Here is a 22,081-nt window from a genome sequence, read left to right as displayed (position 1 = left end):
CATATCACTATTCATCCTATTTAAGGCCTCTATAACCTTATCCCTCACTAAACCCGGTATCACATTCTCATTTTGATCATTTGTTTTTTAAGCATCCTCTGTCTCTAATCTGGTGTTCTTCATTTAGCAATTTTCTAAAGTACTCATAGCATCTTTGCTTTATTTTAACATCGATTCTCCTCGAACACTCTTCCATCCACATTCTCAATCTAGTGCAGCTAGGGTAAGTCCTTTGATGACTTGTCCCTTACTTTAGCAATGCTCTATATCCTTTTCATCCCCTTAAATGTTTTCAATTCTTTATACAGCTGTGTATACGATAACATTATAGTGTATTTACAATTAATCCCCCTTTAAATTTGTTAGCAATACGTAAAGAGAAAATTGTTAGTTCTATTGCAGTGAGTGTGCCTCTAGAGAAAATTAAAGTTGGACTCCCGTCATTCGTAGTAATCATATGCAGGCCATCTATCGCTTTGACTAAAATGTTTCCAAGTAAATTCTTAGGAGGTGGGCGCCAAAAATTATGATGTACATGAAAGTTTCCAAAAAATAGCGTTTATTACAATTATGAAAATAAATTCGTCCAATATCTTTTGACAAAATTAAGGTTGATAAATTTGTAAACAAAAACAATGTTACGATTATCTAAGCTTCCGATTGAAGCTGCATATACTTCTATGTTGGGATTAAAGTTATAATTAACATAAACTTCTCCACAGTCTATTCCTTCATTCACGACAACTCGTAATTGGACGTTTCATACCCAGTTGGAGTGATTTACGTTACGTCATAATTTTACTAATAAAATCTGGTCGCAGTATTACGCGTATTTGAAGTTTGAACTTTCGACAAGTTACATGTCGTGCTTTATTGCTGCGTTGTCAGAATTAAACCGAAAGGAAAAATTGGCTTGGGAAAAAATTTCAAACATAAAGATTTAAAAACTGGTAAGTGGGTGAATTTTGAATTATTAGATTTAAAAAGAGTCATTGAAGATTTTTTACGGTGTACTCACTTGAAAAAGATAATGCGATATGTTTCCAAGAGCAGGACAGCAAGTCTCTTAGGAAATAAATGATCTCTTCAATATCTTCTTCCCGTAAAAGCAAAATAGACAGTCAACCTTTCTTGGAAAATGTTCAAGTAATTCGATTTCAGTTTTAATAAGAAAAAAGTGCTTATTAAACAATTAAATTTTAGTACAAAAGATCTTCGTCCACTGAATAAAACAGAATATTATTTTGATTTACATTTTTAATAACCTGTTTTTTATTTACGTAACTTTTTAGTTGATAGCTTCATACAATTTGCCCGAGTTACTAAATTTGAGAGTACAATTTGGTGAACATGATCATATTAGGTATATCATTAATCGTATGAGCTTCTAGAAGCGCTTTAACAAGGATGATTTTACCAGGAGAATACAACAGAATAAAATTAGGTTACAAATATTTCTTAGAAACTCTAAAGTTTCTGTAACCACTGATTTATGGGTAAAAGAATACACAAAACTGGGCGTACTGAATCTATGGGTTTATTATTTCTATTACAATATGTATATTAAAAAACATGTATATATGCGTTAAAGAAATTAAGAGCTACCGAAATATTTCACGAACTCCGATAAAGAGATGACCTTCGAGAATTTTTTAAGAAACCGAATCATATGACAGTCAAATGTTTTAAGATAATTCGTTGTGATTATATAAACTAGCAGAGTAGAGCTTTGAATTGGCGATTCTATATATCATCAGTGCTAATTTTTCTTAGTGATAATTATTACGGTAACAAGTAATTAATTATGATATTTGTTATAAAGTGGGTTTTGAGTTTAAATTAAGTTGGTTAAATCACGTTGTGCTTCATTTGATCACTGAACCTACAACGTAACAATTGGCCTCGTGGAAAATTTGTATGGGGAAATCAAGAAGCAAGACCAAGATGGATGAAATTGAAGATATGATTGCCCCAAAAAAAGAAAAAAGAATCTCATGAAAAACGGAAAAAGAAAAAGAAAAACGACGACAAGAAGCTAAAGAGAGATATCGTCAGGAAGATAGAGATTAACTTATGAGTCTTATATCAAAAATAAAGACCTAAAAAGTGGGTACACAATTAATGAAAAAAAAGTCAACGAGAAAAAAGAAGATATGATTAACCTTCGAGTGGTAACGTACGGTCTCTGACACTGACGTATTGGATTTTTTGCGTTAAAACACAAATGCGCATACTGTTTTGTTTGCGCGACCAGGTAGCTTTCTAACCTCTATTCAATCTTGAAAAATCTGTGGCCTAGTACCGACAGTTCATAGGTTATTTGATCCGACAGTGTGAGAGACTGACGTTACCATTTATGTTATACTTAAGGGCAAGTTTTTGTCGTCTTGGGTCCATAGTAAGTTAAAATAATTGATTTTAAAAATTGTATATGAATATGGATTACGAATCAGAACAAGCAAGGTTGCACTAACTTTTTGACAAAATTTTTGCTAACTCCGAACCCGAACCAGAAGATGACGACGCAAGTTTGCAAGATGGTCGTTCAGGAGTTCTATACTATCATACCAAGTCGGAGGAGTATTTCTGTGATGAAGAATATGTCGAAACTCATGTAGCAGTAGAAGTAACATCCCACATGAATTGAATCGTAACATTCGAACTCTCGCTAAAAATGTTGTTCCCAATTAGTGAAAAAATAGATTTGGGAATGTTTTTCACTACAGATAATTTAGAAAAAATAGAAGAATGCACCAACAAGTTTAAAGCATTGAAACCTTTGTGCATTGATTGCATAAAGCATAAAGTATTGACTGTGTTGTTATTGACATAGTCAGTAACAACACGGCTAGGCCAATTATAGAATTAAAATCTATCGAATAATTGATCTGTTGGGTATGTTATACATATCTGGCGCTAACAAAAGCAATATTCGGGATGCTAATAAACAAAGGCAAGAATTCGAGAATTCATAATTTTAATAAACGCTATTTTTTGGAAACTTTTATGTACATCATAATTTTTGGCGCCCACCTCCTGAGAATTTACTTGGAAACATTTTAGTCAAAGCGATAGATGGCCTGCATATGATTACTACGAATGACGGGAGTCCAACTTTAATTTTCTCTAGAGGCACACTTACTGCAATAGAACTAAAAATTGTGTCTTTACGTATTGCTAACAAATTTAAAGGGGAATTAATTGTAAATACACTATAATGTTATCGTCTACACAGCTGTATGAAGAATTGAAAACATTTAAGGAGATGAAAAGGCTATAGAGCATTGCTAAAGCAAGAGACAAGTCATCAAAGGATTGCACTACCTGCACTAGATTGAGAATGTGGATGGAAGAGTGTTCGAGAAGAATCGATGTTAAAATAAAGCAAAGATGCTATGATTACTTTAGAAAATTGCTAAATGAAGACCACCAGATTAGAGACAGAGGATGCTTAAAAAACAAATGATCCAAATGAGAATGTGATACCGGGATTAGTGAGGGATAAGGTTATAGAGGCCTTAAATAGGATGAATAGTGATATGGCAATAGGAACTGATGAAATGCCTGTGAAGATTTGAAAGGCTCGTAGGATATATGAGGAAGAAACGGTGTCCAATGCATGTGAAGAGTGTGTGGTGATATCATTATATAAAGATAAAGAGACATTCTATTCGTAAAAGCAATAGAGGAATAAAGTTAATGTTACACACAATATAAATTTCAGAGGGGACTGTAGAGCAAATTTTAAGAAGAGAGACATCGATAGGAAAAGAACAGTTTGGGTTTATGCCAGGAAGGAAGACAACGCCTCGCTTGTTTGCTTTGTTTGTTTTGAGACAGTTAATATTGTTTATTATTTATAGATCTTGGGAAGGCACAGTTCCTAGACAAGAGCTGTGGAGATATATTGGAGAGAAATAGGTTCCTAGGAAGTACGTAATGCTCGTGAAGGATATGTATGAGAGAGCCTAGACTAAAGTAAGGGTGTCGCATTGACTGAAAGTTTTTAGTGACGGTTGGTTTGCATTAAGGTTCTTCAGCTGAGTCCCTACTTGTTTAAACTTAATATAGATATACTAGCAGCGAAAGTATCGGAGGAGGCTCCTTGGTCAATGATATTTGCTGATCATATCGTGTTAGTAGAGGAGAACAAAAAAATGTTGAAGGAAAAGTTCGAGATTTTGAAAAAGGCTATTGAAGAGGAAGGGAGGAAGAGGGGGACGAGAAGGACAAATTAAATACCTTGGCCTCCTATTGAACGAAAAAAGGAACACTAGATAGGAAAATTTCCCACAAGATACAGGCTGGTTGGTTTAATTGAAAGCGAATGAGTGGATTACTCTGTGATCAAAAAATTGTTAAAGAGCTGAAAGAAAAGATACACAAGAGTATGGTAAGACCTGCGTTGGTGTACGGCGGTGAAGTGTGGCGTGTAAAGAATATTCAGGAAAATAAGATAAAGATATCTGGAATGAAAATGTTACAATGGATGTTGGGTAACGCTAGAAGTGACAGGATCAGAAACGACTTAATTAGAGAAAGAGACTATAGTCTCAAGAAAGTCTTAAGAACAAAGACTGCAATGGTTTAGACATATTAGAGAATTCGAGAATTCGAGAATTTGATCCAGATGCGTGAGAATTAAGGGCCTTTTATTTTAATCTATCAAAGCATTACAATCTTCAACATATTTTCAACATATTTTCAACATATTGATGAACATATTCGCAAATGAGCCCTAGAACAAAAATATTTCAAAGACAATTTGTATGAGCCGTAATAGCCGAAATTTGTGGCATGCATACAAGAAACCAACCTATCCAGAATAATGTGTTCGAAAGATGTACGTTCTGTAGTAGTAAGAAAAACCGAAAAACTCGGTTTATTGTAGGCAGTGTAGCAAATATATGTGTTTGGAACATTTAACTGGACTATGCATTGTGGCGTGGGCAATAAAAAAGAAAATGAGGAAGTAAACGGACAATAAATTCAGTTTATGCTTGACATACATTGAATAATTTTATTTGTTTTCTGACATTTTAACCCTTGACGATATGTTTGTTGATATTTTGTATTCAAAAACATATCTTTTTGTGGATTGTTTGTCAATATATGTTTGTATCTAAAAAGAGCCAATTTTTTTGTATATAAATAAATATTGATCATTCCTTACTATATTATTATTTAAATATAGTCATATTAAATATTTAGCTTCATTAAAATATTAAGAGAAAATCACAACCTAAGATATTCATTATTAAAAAAGTCGGTTTCAGAGACCGACGTTACCAACTATGTTACAAGAGTTCACGTTACCGGCGGAAGGTTAAAGAAATTGAAATAACAAGAAAAGAGATAAGACATGATCACGTAACGGGAACCGTAGAAACTAAAACGACCAAGCAACTGAGAGTTGAAGGTAAACCAGAAGTGATTTGTTCTCCTGTCAACGGAATAGCTAGTACTCCTATATTTGACGATAAGACCTTCTGGCCAGTATACCGAAGGCAATTAAAAGCCGCAGCACCAAATAATGGATGAGAAAATAAACAGAAGGCGACATCTTTCATATCAGCACTTCAAGATAAAGCTGCCGAAAGTCAGATTTTAGTTTAAATAAAGTTAGTTAAACCACGTCGTGCTTCACTTAACTTCTGAACACACAGTACAACAAAACAATATTCTAATTAAAAGGGATGGAATGAGTAGAGTTCGTAACTTAAACTTACACCAAAATATTTAGCTGGCTTTTAGATCTGTTTAGTACATTTTCTGAAAATTTAAGATTAAATTTAGATCCTACCTTAAACAGATACGTTTTATGACAGAAAGAAAAGCTGTCATAAATCTTATCTGCCTTGGCTAAGGAATTAAAAATATATACAAAATGCATTGAAGATATTAAAATTTAATTTTTTTTACGGATATTCTAATTAAAACTAATGTTAGTCTCTCTGGAAGTCTTTTTAATATGATGGTTAACGTAAAATCGATATTAAAATAAATTAAAAATTTGAAATTACTGCGAATATTTTATATAAAATTTATATCTTGTGCTTTTTGGTGATTAAATATTTTTATTTGCATGTAATGGAATTTTTAGCTTGTTTAATTATACAGAGCACTAGAGCTTTCTATAAATCCTCTTTACTTTATAAGTCCATTAGTTCAACTTTAAAATGGATTCATCCACGTCTGCAACATACCATGTTTTCCTACTTAAAATAGTTTCCTTTCTGAATCACAAAGGGGTGTTCACTAACTGTGGTTTTCAATTGGAGAGTTTTCTTTTTTTATTCTATTTACAGAACGAAGTGTTTGGAATGCTAGCGGAACGTATTCACGAGTTTGTATACTTTTCTGGTTAAAGTATTCACCGGACCGTTAAAAACATCCAGCGAGAAATTTTAGTCTTCTAAACACCGTCTGTGTTAAACAGATTTAAAAATTTCAAAGAAGCTTCTTTTAACACGGTGACATGGCAAAACTGCAATTGTTGTACATAGCTTATAATATAAAGTTTGAATTCACAATGTTTTTCTAAAAGTTATTGTATATATTTTCCAGAAAATGGAAGAGTGTTAAGGCTAGAATAAATTTAAAATTTTTTTATTTACTATTTTGGCAATAATTTAAAAAAAAATAATTATTTAAAATTTAACAAATACGAGAGAATGTCAAGAACTTTAATCAACTTTCGCTCTTAACAGTTATAATTAGACTAAATAATAATTAATTAAATGAAATATATTATACCTGTAACGATAAGAGTACCAAAGAGAATTGAAATACTATTATAAAATAATACTAATAATATTAATAATAATAATTTAATAAAAATAATACCTCAATCAAACATGGGAGCTTATCGTCTATGCTTCGCCTAGCTCAGTCCCTCAAGTGTGAATTCGTCTTAAACTATGAATTAAACCATGAACCTTTAGCTGGTAGCAAATAAAACAATTATTTAACTAGACATATTCATTTAAAATAAAAAATAATATTTAAGTACCAAAAAATAACCCTACCAATGCTTTACAGTAAATACATTTGAGCGATACTTATGGCATCGATGGGGTGCTTGCTATTAAATATCTGTGGCCTCCCAATTAGATAGTTATGTCCTCCTCACAGCTGCAGTTAGGTCCTCCGGAGCATGTTATTCCATATATACTACAGTAAATATTCCATAAAACCAATAAAGCCAATAAACTTCTAGAAATATCCCATAAAGCCAATAAAGTAGTAACACAGCCAACAAATTCTCCAATAATGCCAATAAAACTAATAATACAGACAATAAACTAAAATATTAAACATCCTGTATTAGAGAAACATCCAAGGGGGTTTAACTTCCTTGCCAGTTTACAAAATTACAGTGAAAAAAATGGCAGATCGCAAGGATAAAATGAAAGAATTACTATTGAACTTAGCTAAATTTTGTTGGATTTCTACTGCACAAAATTATAAAACGTGGCTTAGAAAGAAGTAAGGTTATGAATATTCAAAATGCTGTCAGAATTATAGAATATAGATAACAATGAAAGTACTCACCCCAAGAGAATTCTGCAGATCATAAAATGAAGCTTATAATAATTCTTACCTTCTTTTATAAATTTTAATTACAGACAAAAAATAATCCCACCACGTTTAGAAAAGTTGATTGACAAAAAATAGGAATACTGAAATGAAGTTTGCACAGATGACATAGGACGTATGCCTGTGATGGAATTAGCTCTTCTATCAACATAGAACAGAATATTTAATCTATCGGACAGAAAGAAAGAGGGCGAATATTTATTCTACGGGAGAGAAAGAGAGAGAAAAGAAAGACAGAGAAAAACGGCGCCAACTACTTTTTTGACGAAAAATTAGTAAAAACGAAACTGAAGGCAAAGGAATTATTAAATTAATAAGGAAATTAAAATAAAATAATTATTTAAATATAATTTAATAAAGATGTGACGTTTATAACATTACATAGCTTAAAAAACTAAATAATATTTCAATAGTTGTAGTTTTCGATTCATATAGATCAATAGTCCCCGCGCTCACACTTCGAATTGTGGATCTTCTCTTGTCTTAGTTGACTTACGTCAATTGTTATTACCAACTGAATCTCGTATATAATAATTAAATTTACTATAAATATCACAACTTTCGTTTACATTAATTCATCTATTTTTTTCCATAGACAGATTACAAAATTGTCGAAAACTTTTACTCAAATGTCATTCGTTTTCCAATTGGAGACACATGGTATATCGAAAACTTTTAATTTAAAATTTTAACATAAGTCATCATCTGTTATGATGCCATTAAAACTTTAAATTTTCCTAGTAATAACTGAAACATATGTCCTTCAAATTAAAGAAAACTTCGTTATGACATATATAAAAACCAAAGAATTATTCATTTTTGTGGGTTGAAGCACAGATAGGTCTTAAATACAACAAACATGTTGACTTATTTACTAACAAAGCCATTATTACTGGATCGCACACTGGTCACCAAATCTATAGACAAGACGCAATAACAATAATTAAAAATAATATCAATAGTAAATGAAAACAATCATCACATATAAACAGTACACATTCTTCCTCCAAAAAACTACCTTGGAATTACACTGTCCATTGGTATATAGACCTGGACAAAAAGGTGATATATCAAGTACAAAAAGCAAATAGACTTGAAGGATGCCTTAATAACACTATATGGCGACACAGATACACTAACACTGAGATGAAGTCAAGAATTTATAAAGGCAGTGTCTTTTTCATTATTATATATATATATATATATATATATATATATATATATATATATATATATATTATTTTATATTATTAAAGCAACTGATAAAGTCCTCGTAGACATACCGTCTCAGGACTTGCAACTTAATGTAGAGTCATATGTCGCCATGTTACCAATCCAACGGTAACTTTACCATCTTAATTTTAAACTAGACATAATGTAAACTAAATTTCATTTAGTAATTTTTAAAGGGTTTTACCCCCATATTTAGTGGCTATTTCCATGTATTAACCTGACACTGATGATGGAATACTTATTCCAATTATAGTTTTGTCAATTTAACATAGCCCAAATGGGTTTTTTATATACCTTTTGATAAAGGATTTTATTAAAAATTTTTTTTAATATATGGTATACAGCCAACTACAGGAACTTAGTTTCCTTGTGGATTTTAAAACTTAAAACCTAAAAATTGAAAATTTATTAGAGTTAATTCTTTATATAAAATTTCAGATTAAAAATTGTTGACATGACATTTGTCTCTAATTCGGAAAATAGTAAGGAGAAGAAAGCCTATATAGATCCTTTGTAACGACTTTTTGACGCTATATACCAGCTTGGTCACCTACTTGATGACTGGCTTACTTCCACATTTATACCTTTAACTTAGAAAACAGCAGCAAAATATATAAGGGCTACAGAACCATAAGGTTATTGAGCCAAGTGCTAAAAGTATTTCTGTATATTTTCCATGACAGAATTTACCCTGTTTTATAACGGCATCTTGAAGAAATTTAGTTTGGCTGTAGAAATGCTCTTGGCGCGAGAGTCACTTTAAGCTTACAGGTAGTGACCCAAAGAGCTAAAAATAAGAATAGCAAAGTTTTCGCTTGATTTGCGGTCTATGAAAAAGCGTTTGACAGAGTAAACCACGAAAAACTTATAGCTATCATACAAAGGTAAAGTTAAAGTGAAAAACAGGTAGTCTGAGCAATTTAGCATACTACGAGAAGTTCTTCATATATGTGTGTTGTCGTAGATGTTATTTAAAATTTACTCTGAGCATCTCTTTACACAAGCTTTGGAGGATATTGAAAATGGTATATCAGTTAACGGGATTTGTATAAATAATTTTAGGTAGCTATTTGCCGACAGTGTAGAAGGATTTCGGCGGTAAATTGATAGACGGCTCTTAATAGACGGTATAGTATGCATTTTAATATTGGCAAGTCTAAGGTAGTGATCATCAGAAGAAATCATAACATTAACCATCAATTCCTTGAAAGCAATACTATCAAAAGTTAAGAATTTCACATATCTGAACTGCAACCATCAGTCATCAGAAATCAGAAATAAAGATAAAAACGAATACAGAGAATCCACGCAATAATCAGGCAAAAGATAAGACATGCGAAAACACAATTTCATAGTAAAGAATGTAATGAAATTAAACAATATGTATCTTGGCAGTAATATCATTGTCAGCTGGGATCCAACCATAGAAATTAAAAGCCGCATAGGACAAGCCCGAGCCGCATTTGTAAAAATAAGGAACGTGCTTTGCAGCCACGATTATATAATTGACCTTCGCTTTCCAATGACATGAGGAGCTCTTTTGACGCTTGAATCAAACAATATAACTGGTCAATATAAGACGCAAGCTAGAACACTTAGGTCACATTATGAGACACCCTGAAAAATATGAACCTTTACATCTGATCATTCAGGAAAAGATACAAGGTTACCATGGTCATGGTACAAGAAGCACATCATGGCTGAAAAATCTAAGATAATAATACGAAAAATCAACTACATCATTATTTAGAGCTGCTATTAATAAAGTCACGATTGCGAATATGTTAGCCAACATGACATCCAACGATCGATAACAGTCATGGAACTAGAAGAAGAAGAAGAACTGCAACCTAATAACCGAAGATTGGAATCACTCTCGTAAAAGCCATATTAGAATCAAGAAATCTAGATGTATATTTTACAAAATGAAGAATATGCTGTGTAACTTACATCTTAAATATGTTACAGATATCATGAACACATCATGTCACTAATAAAGCCGATTTGAAAAGGATAGGTCAACAATAAGACCTAATTTTTACGGTAAAACAAAGAAAATTGTCATACTTCGTTGAGATATTGCGAAACGAAAACTACCATATCCTTTAACTCATGAAGGGCAAAGTGAGAGAAAAAAGAACCAAGTAACGACGTATTTCATGGTCTAAGAACTTACGATAGTGGATCAAAAAACTTCATTGGGCTTATTCAGGGAAGCCGTGAATAAGGTGTTGTAGGTTAGAGTGTGACTGCCATGATAGTCTTTAACATCCGAAACGGAGAGGCACCACAAGAAGAAGAAGTGCTAGAGTGATTACCAACTTCCAATGATAATAGAGTACTGCAAAAATAAGCAGATCAATCATTCATTGATCAACACGTGTTATCTGATTTCGACTAGTTTTAATATAGAGCTCTAATTTGACAAGCGAAAAACTATAAGAACATTTTAAAATATAATAATAAACAAATTTGTAAGATTAAAAACCTTTTTTTTTTGTAAAGATAATTTTTTTTTAAATTTAAAATAATTTACATAATTATGCTTTGCAACTTTTATAAAAAATAAAAATTCTAAAAGGACTCAAAACAAACAAGAATTAGTTATCTTTTTAACAATTCTGTTCACCTCATTAAAAGTAAAAAAATGGAAATTATAATCTTTTATTTTTATTTATCAATACACATTTAATTTATTTCACTTTATTGAACCCTTATAATATAATGATATAACCACATCAAAAATGTATGTAACACTATTGTAATAGTTTACCTGATTAAGAGAAATTCTCATATCAAATCCGCTCGGGGATAGCCACTCAAACAGGAAAATCATGAAGGTTGCGGCTTGTATGGCAACGATGCCGACCAACATCCAGGACGCAGTATCGAAAGGCTCCAGGAATGCTGTGGGGGAAATAATTCCCGTGCGTTTAGCAACAATGATGGCTATGCCGGTCTCCATGAAAGGCACGCTGAAATCAACCTGAAATAATTTACAACACGTCAGTCGCAATATTGGGAACAAAATAGACACGAAGAATAGCACATAGACTAAAGGGCGATGACATTTTTATTAAATACATTTGGAATACATTTTGAATTGAAATCAAACAATTCTAATTATTCTAAACAATAATCTAATTATTAAATAGATAGCATTATTTATCTTAAGCTCAAATATTAAAATAGTACCAAAAAATTTCAGTGATGTGTTAGAGGGAGTTGAAATACAAAATTTAAAATTATTGTGAATTATACCGGGCAATAAAGGATTATAACCAAAGTAAAAAATAAAATTTTTTAAAGAGAATATTTTACATCATTTCAAAATCCAAAACTCACTTGAAGTATGAGTTGACTAAATTTTACAGTGTAGTCTGACTGTACTGATATTTTGACACTAAAAAACGTACATATCAACGCCGATAGTTCAATCCCTTTATAATAATAAAAAAAATCTAACTGTCAAGGATTCAAAATATCCTTTGAATTTTTAGTTACTGTTCTTGAAAATCGTATTTCCTGTATCACAAATGAAGTCGTCTTTTAGATTTGAGTAATTTTTAAAGATATTACTATATATAAATTAAGCAAATATTGCAATTTTTTTATATATACTTTATGATATTTACAATTTCGGATAAATTTAATATTATATTTATGTATATTTTTTTATTGGTCAATTATACTTCAGGTAAAATATGACAATATTATACGAATATATTATATATATATATATATATATATATATATATATATATATATATATATATATATATATATATATATATATTATATATATCTATATTAAAATATAGTAAAGACTACGACAGTCAATTTATATTTCTAAAGTAGTCAACTAGTGAATTCAGAGGTTTAATCGGTCATTCAGGTTGGCTAATAAAAAAAAAGTCAACTACTTCATAAGTTTATCGAAGACATTTCGCTTTATATTTCTAAAGCTTCATCAGTTCTCTAAAATATAACAAATGACATACAGTTTATAAGAAATATTATCGATGTTATCATATATCTACTGTACACTTTACTAATTATTTAAAACTAACTTAACCAAAAAAGGAAAAACAAAAAAAAAAACAAAAAACACACAAAATCTACAGAAAATAATGTAATAATTTTCGGTATCGCGTCAAGTTGTTTGCTTAGATTGCAATAAATCAGAGCTTTGTTGGTCTTCAGTGGAGAACCATCTAAATGAAGCCAAATGTTCGTTTAAAAAAATATCTACGAATATGAACATTATTTTCTGTAGAGTTTTTGTGTTTTTTGTTTTTTTTGATTTTCCTTTTTTTATTAAGTTAGTTTTAAATAATGAGTAAAGTGTACAGTAGATATAAAGGGTGTTCCAGAATGAAATTTAGTTTTCAAATGAGCCTTATGCCGACCCTGTCCAATTGTACGAAGTCGTAACAATCGTGCGGATTTGTAGAGAATTCATTGTGTGTTCGTAGTTCTCTGCCTACCATAGCCATGGCGCAGTGGTCGGGTGAACAACGCGCTTATATGCTGGAGGCATACTTTAAAAGGCGATGATTCATTCACCATAGCTCGTCGTCGGTTTTGTGAACACTATAACATTCGCCGCTTACCTGATGCACCATCAGCTCCCTTCAGTTTCCTAGATGGAAACGTCAATAAGCAGGCTTCGCTATACTGGGCTAATGAGAATCCACGACAATTACACCAGAAGCAACTCCATTCTAAAAAAGAGACCGCGTGGTGTGGCATGTCTGCACACGGAATAATTGAACTATAGACTTTTCCTGGTTATAATGAAGACAGCACCTGGTTCCAACAAGATGGTGCCACACCACATACAGCCATTCTTTCGATGGACGCGGTTAGAGAATTGTTTCCAGGCACCGTCATCGCATTAAGCGGTGACATCCCCTTTTCGCCACGATCGCCAGATCTAACTCCGCTGGACTAGAGTTTTTGCTAGCTTAAGATCTAGATTGGAGCAGTGCCATGTACAAGACGGTCAACATTTAAAAGATATTTTATTTAAACATTAAAATCCGCATGTCTTTTGGTTTTAAATTTTTAATTAAACTTATTTTAACATACAGGGTAACGGAGTTTCATTTATTCAAAAACTAAATTCCATTACGGAACACCCTTTATGATAACATCGATAATATACTACATATTGAGTTGTAAGTTATGAACTATAAACATCTGTATTTCTTATAAACTCTATGTCATTTGTTATATTTTAGAGAACTGATGAAGCTTTAGAAATATAAAGCGAAACGTCTTCGATAAACTTATGAAGTAGTTGACTTCTTTATATATATATATATATATATATATATATATATATATATAATATATATATATATATATATATATATATATATATATATATATATATATAAGGAAGTAAACGTTAAATAGTGGGTTTGCAGCAATAAAAATGAAATGTGTACTCTTTTAAATTTTTATTCCAAGCTTTCGGACATTGGTTATGTCCTTCATCAGGGAGCTACAAATGTGATTAAGAAATTGTTGGTGTTGGTATAATTAATTAAAAATTGTTTCTACTTACAAACTTAACGAGGTTGTATCAACAAAGATCTATTATAATATTGATAAAATTTATCATGGTCTCTCATCTATTTTAATATATAAAAACTATTTTTATGTTTAAAATTTTAAAAAAATTACTGTAAATACAAAAACACTTAATTATTCTAAATAAATACGTGACATTATTTTGACAAAATTCTTTCAAATGTCAATTGATAAATTGTTGTTTGTGTTATTATTACATTTATCTAGTAGTAACAAATAGGAGAACATTTCATTTAGATGGCCAATATCCGTTTTATGATTCATTGTATTATTATTTTGGCAAATGTAGGCCATTTCAAGAAAAAGTCTTTTGGTGATGTTACTTTCCTGTTCTACTACTTTGATGTTATTATAATCTATCTGATGCCCATTTTTAAATACATATTCACCCAATGCAGTTTTTTCAGGATGCAGTCTATTATCTGACTTGTGGGATGTAATGCGATCTTTAAGGCATCTTGATGTTTGACCATAGTATACTTGTTCACATGATCCACACGGTATACAGTAAACAACATCTGTTAAAGACAAGAGTGCGGATTGGTCTTTAAGTTTAGAAAAAACTTTGTTAACTGTTAGTACCGTTTTATTATTTTATTCATCAATTAATAATATCAAAATTGCACATAAAACGGTACTAACAGTTAACAAAGTTTTTTCTAAACTTAAAGACCAATCCGCACTCTTGTCTTTAACAGATGTTGTTTACTGTATACCGTGTGGATCATGTGAACAAGTATACTATGGTCAAACATCAAGATGCCTTAAAGATCGCATTACATCCCACAAGTCAGATAATAGACTGCATCCTGAAAAAACTGCATTGGGTGAATATGTATTTAAAAATGGGCATCAGATAGATTATAATAACATCAAAGTAGTAGAACAGGAAAGTAACATCACCAAAAGACTTTTTCTTGAAATGGCCTACATTTGCCAAAATAATAATACAATGAATCATAAAACGGATATTGGCCATCTAAATGAAATGTTCTCCTATTTGTTACTACTAGATAAATGTAATAATAACACAAACAACAATTTATCAATTGACATTTGAAAGAATTTTGTCAAAATAATGTCACGTATTTATTTAGAATAATTAAGTGTTTTTGTATTTACAGTAATTTTTTTAAAATTTTAAACATAAAAATAGTTTTTATATATTAAAATAGATGAGAGACCATGATAAATTTTATCAATATTATAATAGATCTTTGTTGATACAACCTCGTTAAGTTTGTAAGTAGAAACAATTTTTAATTAATTATACCAACACCAACAATTTCTTAATCACATTTGTAGCTCCCTGATGAAGGACATAACCAATGTCCGAAAGCTTGGAATAAAAATTTAAAAGAGTACACATTTCATTTTTATTGCTGCAAACCCACTATTTAACGTTTACTTCTTTACGTTGTCAGCAAATACTTCTGGTTCATTATATATATATATATATAAAATTGCATTTTAAGTTCGATAGCATATATATTTCAACGAAGTTATTGCCAAATATAATACCAAACAGTGTAATTGTGATGGACAATGCCAGCTACCACAGTCGTAGGCCGAATAAATTTCCATGTTCTAATGACACCAAACTTAGAATCCAGGAATATATGCTGGAAAATGATATATTAAGGATAATGCTAAATTAAGGATCACTCAGAAGAGTGGTGGGTTTTTTCAGTCAAAAGGTGGAGAAAAAAGACAAAGTTGATGGCTACTTCATCTATTTATTGAAGACGTTTCGCTTTCTTAATCAGAAAGCATAATCAATTCATCTAAAAAGAACAATATGAAAAACCACACAAGCATGGAAAAGTTGTTACATGTGTTACCTTAAAAAGATATGTAGCAGTTAGTGATACTAGAGTTGTAAAGACGCTTAAGTAAATGGACATTATACGATTACGATGTATAAACAATAAATTGAACTAAATAAAGTTAACAATTTGTTCAAACTAAGCACAGCAAAAAGGACATGTGGTTTTTTTTTATAAACATGTATGAGTAAAAAAAACATTGAAAATGAGAATGAAGAACTAAGAAAATCATAGATGCACTTCCAACAATATAGCAATAGTTATGATTTAATTTTAACTTTAGGTAGCATTATTATAGTAATTAATATTGAAATTAAATAATTTAATGTATAATGAAATTACCACTCCTGGCTTCTTGAATGCTGCCGGTAAAATGGTGTTATATTAAAACAAACGCGCCAACAACGTAAAAAGACAGTAAACGTTGAGGTCATTAATTATGACAGAACAACAAGGTGAAATACCAACCATACTAAAAGAGCGGTTTATTTAAATGATAAGATGAGTTTGGGTGACAACCTGCTTGTAAGGAACCAATAAATGAAAGGAAAGGTGGTTAATAACACCAAATTTCCCCCAGTGATCGGTAAAGAAAAAACAAACAAACAAGTGAGGTGAAACCAAAAACTCATATATAAATCGTCAATGTTGTGGCTGGTTAATCAGCCACGGGTGAAGATAATTTCCAACAGTCCAATGTTCATACACTTGGAGCTGCAAATGATAAAGGATTCTATGAATCACATCAATTATATAACTGTATTGAACTATTTGATTAAAAACAGTTAATACAAATCTGTGTATACGCAACAAGTGACTGGGTCAAAAGTAATGCAAGTTGCATAAGTGTAAGCTAATATAAGTAAGAAATATTTCTTATATTCTATTTTATATTTAAATTTATTTTACGTTAATATGTATGTGTGTATATGCAACGAGTGACTATGTCAAAAGTTACCTAAGTTTAAGTTAATATAAGTAAGAAATATTTCTTTGTTTTTTATTTATTTTATTTAATGTCACTACGATGTGTAGTAAGGCGCCCTTTCAATGATCTCCCAGTCTGACCGATATAACATGAGTCACACTCAGCTCAAGGTATGTGATAAATGGTATTAACTTGTTCCAAAAGGGACAAGGGTGTTTTAGTTTTTGAAAACAAATTTCTAACACTCTTAGCATTCTTAACAGCGATTTTTACAGGTATGTTATTTTGTTTATAAAGTTAAATAAGTTTCTCAGTAACTTGAGGAAAATAAGGTAAAGATAAATAATGGGTAGTAGGAGTCCCAAGATCAGTATCAGGCAGAACAATGCTATTAATTGAATTATTAGATATTATTCTAAGTTGGTCACCATTGGGTATGTCATCTAAAGAGGAGCCATAGCTTTGTAAGTAAAGGTATTTATTAATGAGAGAGGATGGATAGGAATTCTCAATCAGAATACTTCTTAGTAATTGAAGTGATTCCCTTCGATTAATGGGATGTGTCAATCTATTTAGCCGACAGCTTAAAGCTTTAATTAAGTTTAGTTTATATTTGAAAGGATGACAAGAATGGTAGTTAAGAAACCTATTGGAGGCCATCGGTTTCCTATACCAACTTGTGGTTAAGATGTTATCTCCCATTCTAATGACACGCATTTCTAAGAAGGGAATACTATTGATGACGGGGTCCTAAAGTTCAGCAGTGAACTGTAAGTGAGGATCAAACTCATTGAAGATAGACAAGGTGGCCTGAATCTTGTCTGGGGGTAAGGCTAATAATAAATCATCCACATACCTCTTAATAAAAGGGATTTGAAAATCAAAAAGACCCAAACGGTCAGATACCAAATCATCCAGTACAAAGTTAACTAGGATAGGAGAGATTGAGGAACCCATAGGTGTGCCAAATATTTGAAGATAATATTTGTCATCAAAGACCAAGAAATTAGTGTCAAATACTAGTTGCAACAGTTCTGCAAATACATCCCATGAAACAGGACAGTTAGGTTGAATGGAGTTCCAATGATTTCTTAAGGAGGTAATAACATTAGATAGAGGTAAGTTAGTGAAAAGAGACACTACATTAAAACTCACTAAAAGGTATCCTTGTGGAAGTTTGAAGTTGTTGATAAATTCACTAAAGTGAAAAGAATCAACAATATTGAAGTTGTTATTGTAATTATATCATTTAGATAAGATGTCCGTTAGAAATTTAAAAATATTAATATTTGGTGAATTAATGGATGATACAATAGGTCTCATGCTCAGCGTTGGCTTATGTATTTTTGGTAGACAATAAAATCTGGGAGCATATCCATCATAATTATGTAAATATTTAGCAAGTGGTTGATCTATGATCTTTAAGTTTTTTAAGTGAGTTATAAATTTATTTATTTTATTAGTGAATTTAGAACAAGGGTTGGTAGAAAGAGGTTGATAGTATCTATCATCATCTAACAACGATTTGCTCAGACTGGAATATTGATGTCTATCCATAAGGACAGTAGCATTACCTTTATCGCTCGTGAGAACGAGAAGATTGGGGTGGGTTTTTAAAAACGATACCGTTTCCCTGTAAATATTATCTAACTCCGATATGAATTGTCTAGAGCGTTTGGTAAAATTTAACAGAATATTGTTGGAAGAAGACCTAAGAGATAGAAGGCCAGAGTTGTCAGTATGTGACAAAATATTTTCCACATCTGCTAAGATTCTACTCACAGAGTAGTCTCTGAAAGTTGGTTAAAGGCCAAATTTAGGACCCAAAGATAACAACTTAAGTATGTCCTGCGGAACCTCAATATTGGATAAGTTTTTAATCCATTTAGGACTAAATGGGATTTTCTTAAACTGGGGATTGTCTAAATTATTTAGCTTTTTACGAAGGCGTGCCATGGATTTATGATATATAAAATTAAATTTCTTTTGTAAAGATGACTCAAAAGTGTCCAACAAATTATCAGGTAGGTGATTATCAAGAAAAGAAGTGACGTTATTGATTTGAGAAATAATAAATTTAATGTCAGTGTGAACCTTAGATATATGGAAATTAAGTAATGGGTCCCTCACTTGTATGTTTAAAGCTTGGCTTCTGCGGTATAGTGTGTTGTCTGTGGAACCAGATGTTGATGAAAGTATGTCTAAGATTTATCTTTGACACCACCTCCAACATACTTTCATCTACATCTGGTTCCACAGATCTGGATGTAAATTTTTACCACTGTGTTTCCTAAAACTTGCGAAACAAATTCGGTTTCGCTAGGTAGAAATCGTTTGATTTCTCGTTTTGTTTTTAGATGGCGTAGTTACGTCCGTATATAGTTATTTTGATAACTATTGTCTAGGACGGGAGATATTTTTGTTTTGGTTCAGAGCAGTGGCTATACCGTTCTGACAAGACCTAAAGAGGTCGGTCGAAATACATTTAAGCGGTTGTCGCTGCCCTGTATCAAAACAAAAATCTAATACCGTCATTATGTTTTATTACTTACTTCGTTTGGAGTACCAGGAACTGAATTCACTACGAAATTTGACCAGGATGAACGGCATGTGGAATGCAATTTTAGATTCCCTTGCCGAGAAATTTATTCAGCTGTTTGTTTCGCAAGTTTTAGGAAACACAGTGGTAAAAATTTAAATTCGGTTTCGCTAGGTAGAAATCGTTTGATTTCTCTTTTTGTTTTTAGATGGCGTAGTAACGTCCTTATATAGTTATTTTGATAACTATTGTCTAGGACGGGGGAGATTTTTGTTTTGGTTATATATATATATATATATATATATATATATATATATATATATATATATATATATATATATATATAGTAATAAATTTGTGTCCCAAGCTTCAGTAATTTTTACTTTCAATTCAATTCTATTTGATATTGGGGCACTATTTGCTTTATTTTTTAATGTCAACCACAAATTTTCAATAACATTCAAATCTGGTGACTGGGCTGGTGTGTTAATGTCATTTCGGCAATTATAAAGCAACCAAGTATAAACCCGATATGACGTGTGTTTTGGATCGTTGTCCTGATAAAACCGGTAATTGTTATTAATACCCAATTTTTGAGCACTAGCGGTGAGATGCTGCCTTAGTATATCGAAATACATGTATTGGTTCCTATTTCCTTCAATAAAATGTATGTTACCTACTCCTGCAGATGACATACACCCCCACATCATCACTTCACCTCCACCGTGCTTAACCGTAGCTTTTATATTTTTTAATTTTAGTTCTTCATTCGGCTTTCTCAAACAAGTTATTTTGGTTTCATCAGCAAGTATTACTGAATTCCAAAAGTTCCAAACTTATTTTAATATGCTCCCTAGCGAACACCAATCTAACACGCCTCATTCTTTGGCTAATAAAAGGTTTATTTCTAGTAGTTCGACCATATTCTTTCGTAATTTCCGCATAAAACTTTTTCCAAACTGTCTTTCCACCTCATTTCGTAATTTTGGGGCACTTTTTGTAGCATTATTTGCAATTTCTCTGACAATCCATCTTTCCTCACGTTCGGTCAAAATCTTATTTGGAGCTAACCTTGGTTTATTTTTAACTCTATTTTCATTTCCATAACGTTCAAATAATGTGCTGAACTGTTTATGAATATTTATTTACCATTTTGGATATGTCTCTTAGGATGTATCCAATTCTATGGTGAGTAATAATTATTTCTTTCACTAATCGTAGTTCGGCGACCCATTCTTAAATACTTTTGTTATTTGCCGATTAGATAGTTTGAAATGTCAAATTAGCCATAAAAATAACTGCAATATGAATTTAATGCAACGCCTATTTCGCAAATTTGTAACGATAAGACTACCAAAGAGAATTGAAGTACTATTGTAAAAATAATACCTTAATCAACCATGGGAGCTTATCGTCTATACCTTGCCTAGCTCAGTATCTCAAGGGTGAGTTCGTCTTGTCTTAAACTAGGGATTGAACCTGAGTTCTCAGCTGATAGCAAATAAGACAAATTTTAACTAAACATATTTATTTAAAAGAATAAAAAAAAAATTAACCCTGTCAAAGCTTAACAGTTAATAAGTGCTACTTATTGCTTCGATGGGCTGCTTGTGTGTTCTAGCTGTTGGGTCCTTTAATTAAAATTTGTGGCTTCTGGAGAGCTGCAGTCACACGTGGCTGTATGTGCTGACTAAGTTTTGGTGTCCAATAAACCAATAAATTCAATAAATCCAATAATTTTAATGAATCCAATAATTTCAATAAATCCAATAAATCCAATAAAATGTCCAATAAACCAATAAACTAAAAGATAAGGAACAACTTGCATTAGAAACACATCAAAAAGACAGGTTTAACTTCCTTGCCATCTTACAAAATTACACTTAAACAAATAGCGTATGGCAAGGATAAAATGAAATATGAATGTTACTACTTAGTTAAATTCTGTTAAAGAGTCCTAATCCATATATCAGAAAAAAAAATGTGCTTTCGAAAGAAAGTAAGGTTACAAATATTGGAAATGCGGTCAGAATTATAGAATAAATATCACAATGAAAGTACTCACCCCAAGAGAAGTTGTAGACCATAAAAATGAGTCTTATAATAATTTTTGCCTTCTTTTATAAATTTCAAAAAGAGGCAAAAAATAATCCCACTTTCCACTACAGAAAAGTTGTTTTGACAGAAAGTGGGAGACTGAATGAAGTTAGCACAGATGTCATAGGATGTTGCTAAAGATATCATGAAACTAGCTTGTCTGTCAACACGAAACAGAATAGTCTGCCGAACAAAAAGTGAGAGGGCGAATATTTATTCTTCGGGAAGAAAGAGATTGAAAATAAAGACAAATGAAGAGAA

The 22,081-nt window shown here is 31.5% G+C and overlaps 1 protein-coding gene across 1 annotated transcript in view; it reads right to left on the bottom strand.

The window, feature by feature from the left end:
• Positions 1-22,081, bottom strand: part of Nmdar2 (glutamate ionotropic receptor NMDA type subunit 2) — a 642,550-nt gene that overhangs the window by 165,540 nt on the left and 454,929 nt on the right. Inside the window, exon 7 of the mRNA XM_072534844.1 lies at positions 11,606-11,818. Coding sequence (XP_072390945.1) covers positions 11,606-11,818 — 213 coding nt within the window. The remainder of the gene's footprint in view (positions 1-11,605; positions 11,819-22,081) is intronic.

Source organism: Diabrotica undecimpunctata, chromosome 6 (genome assembly GCF_040954645.1).
Source record: "Diabrotica undecimpunctata isolate CICGRU chromosome 6, icDiaUnde3, whole genome shotgun sequence".
Classification (NCBI taxonomy): Eukaryota; Metazoa; Arthropoda; class Insecta; order Coleoptera; family Chrysomelidae; genus Diabrotica; species Diabrotica undecimpunctata.
This window is presented reverse-complemented; position numbering and strand designations above follow the sequence as displayed.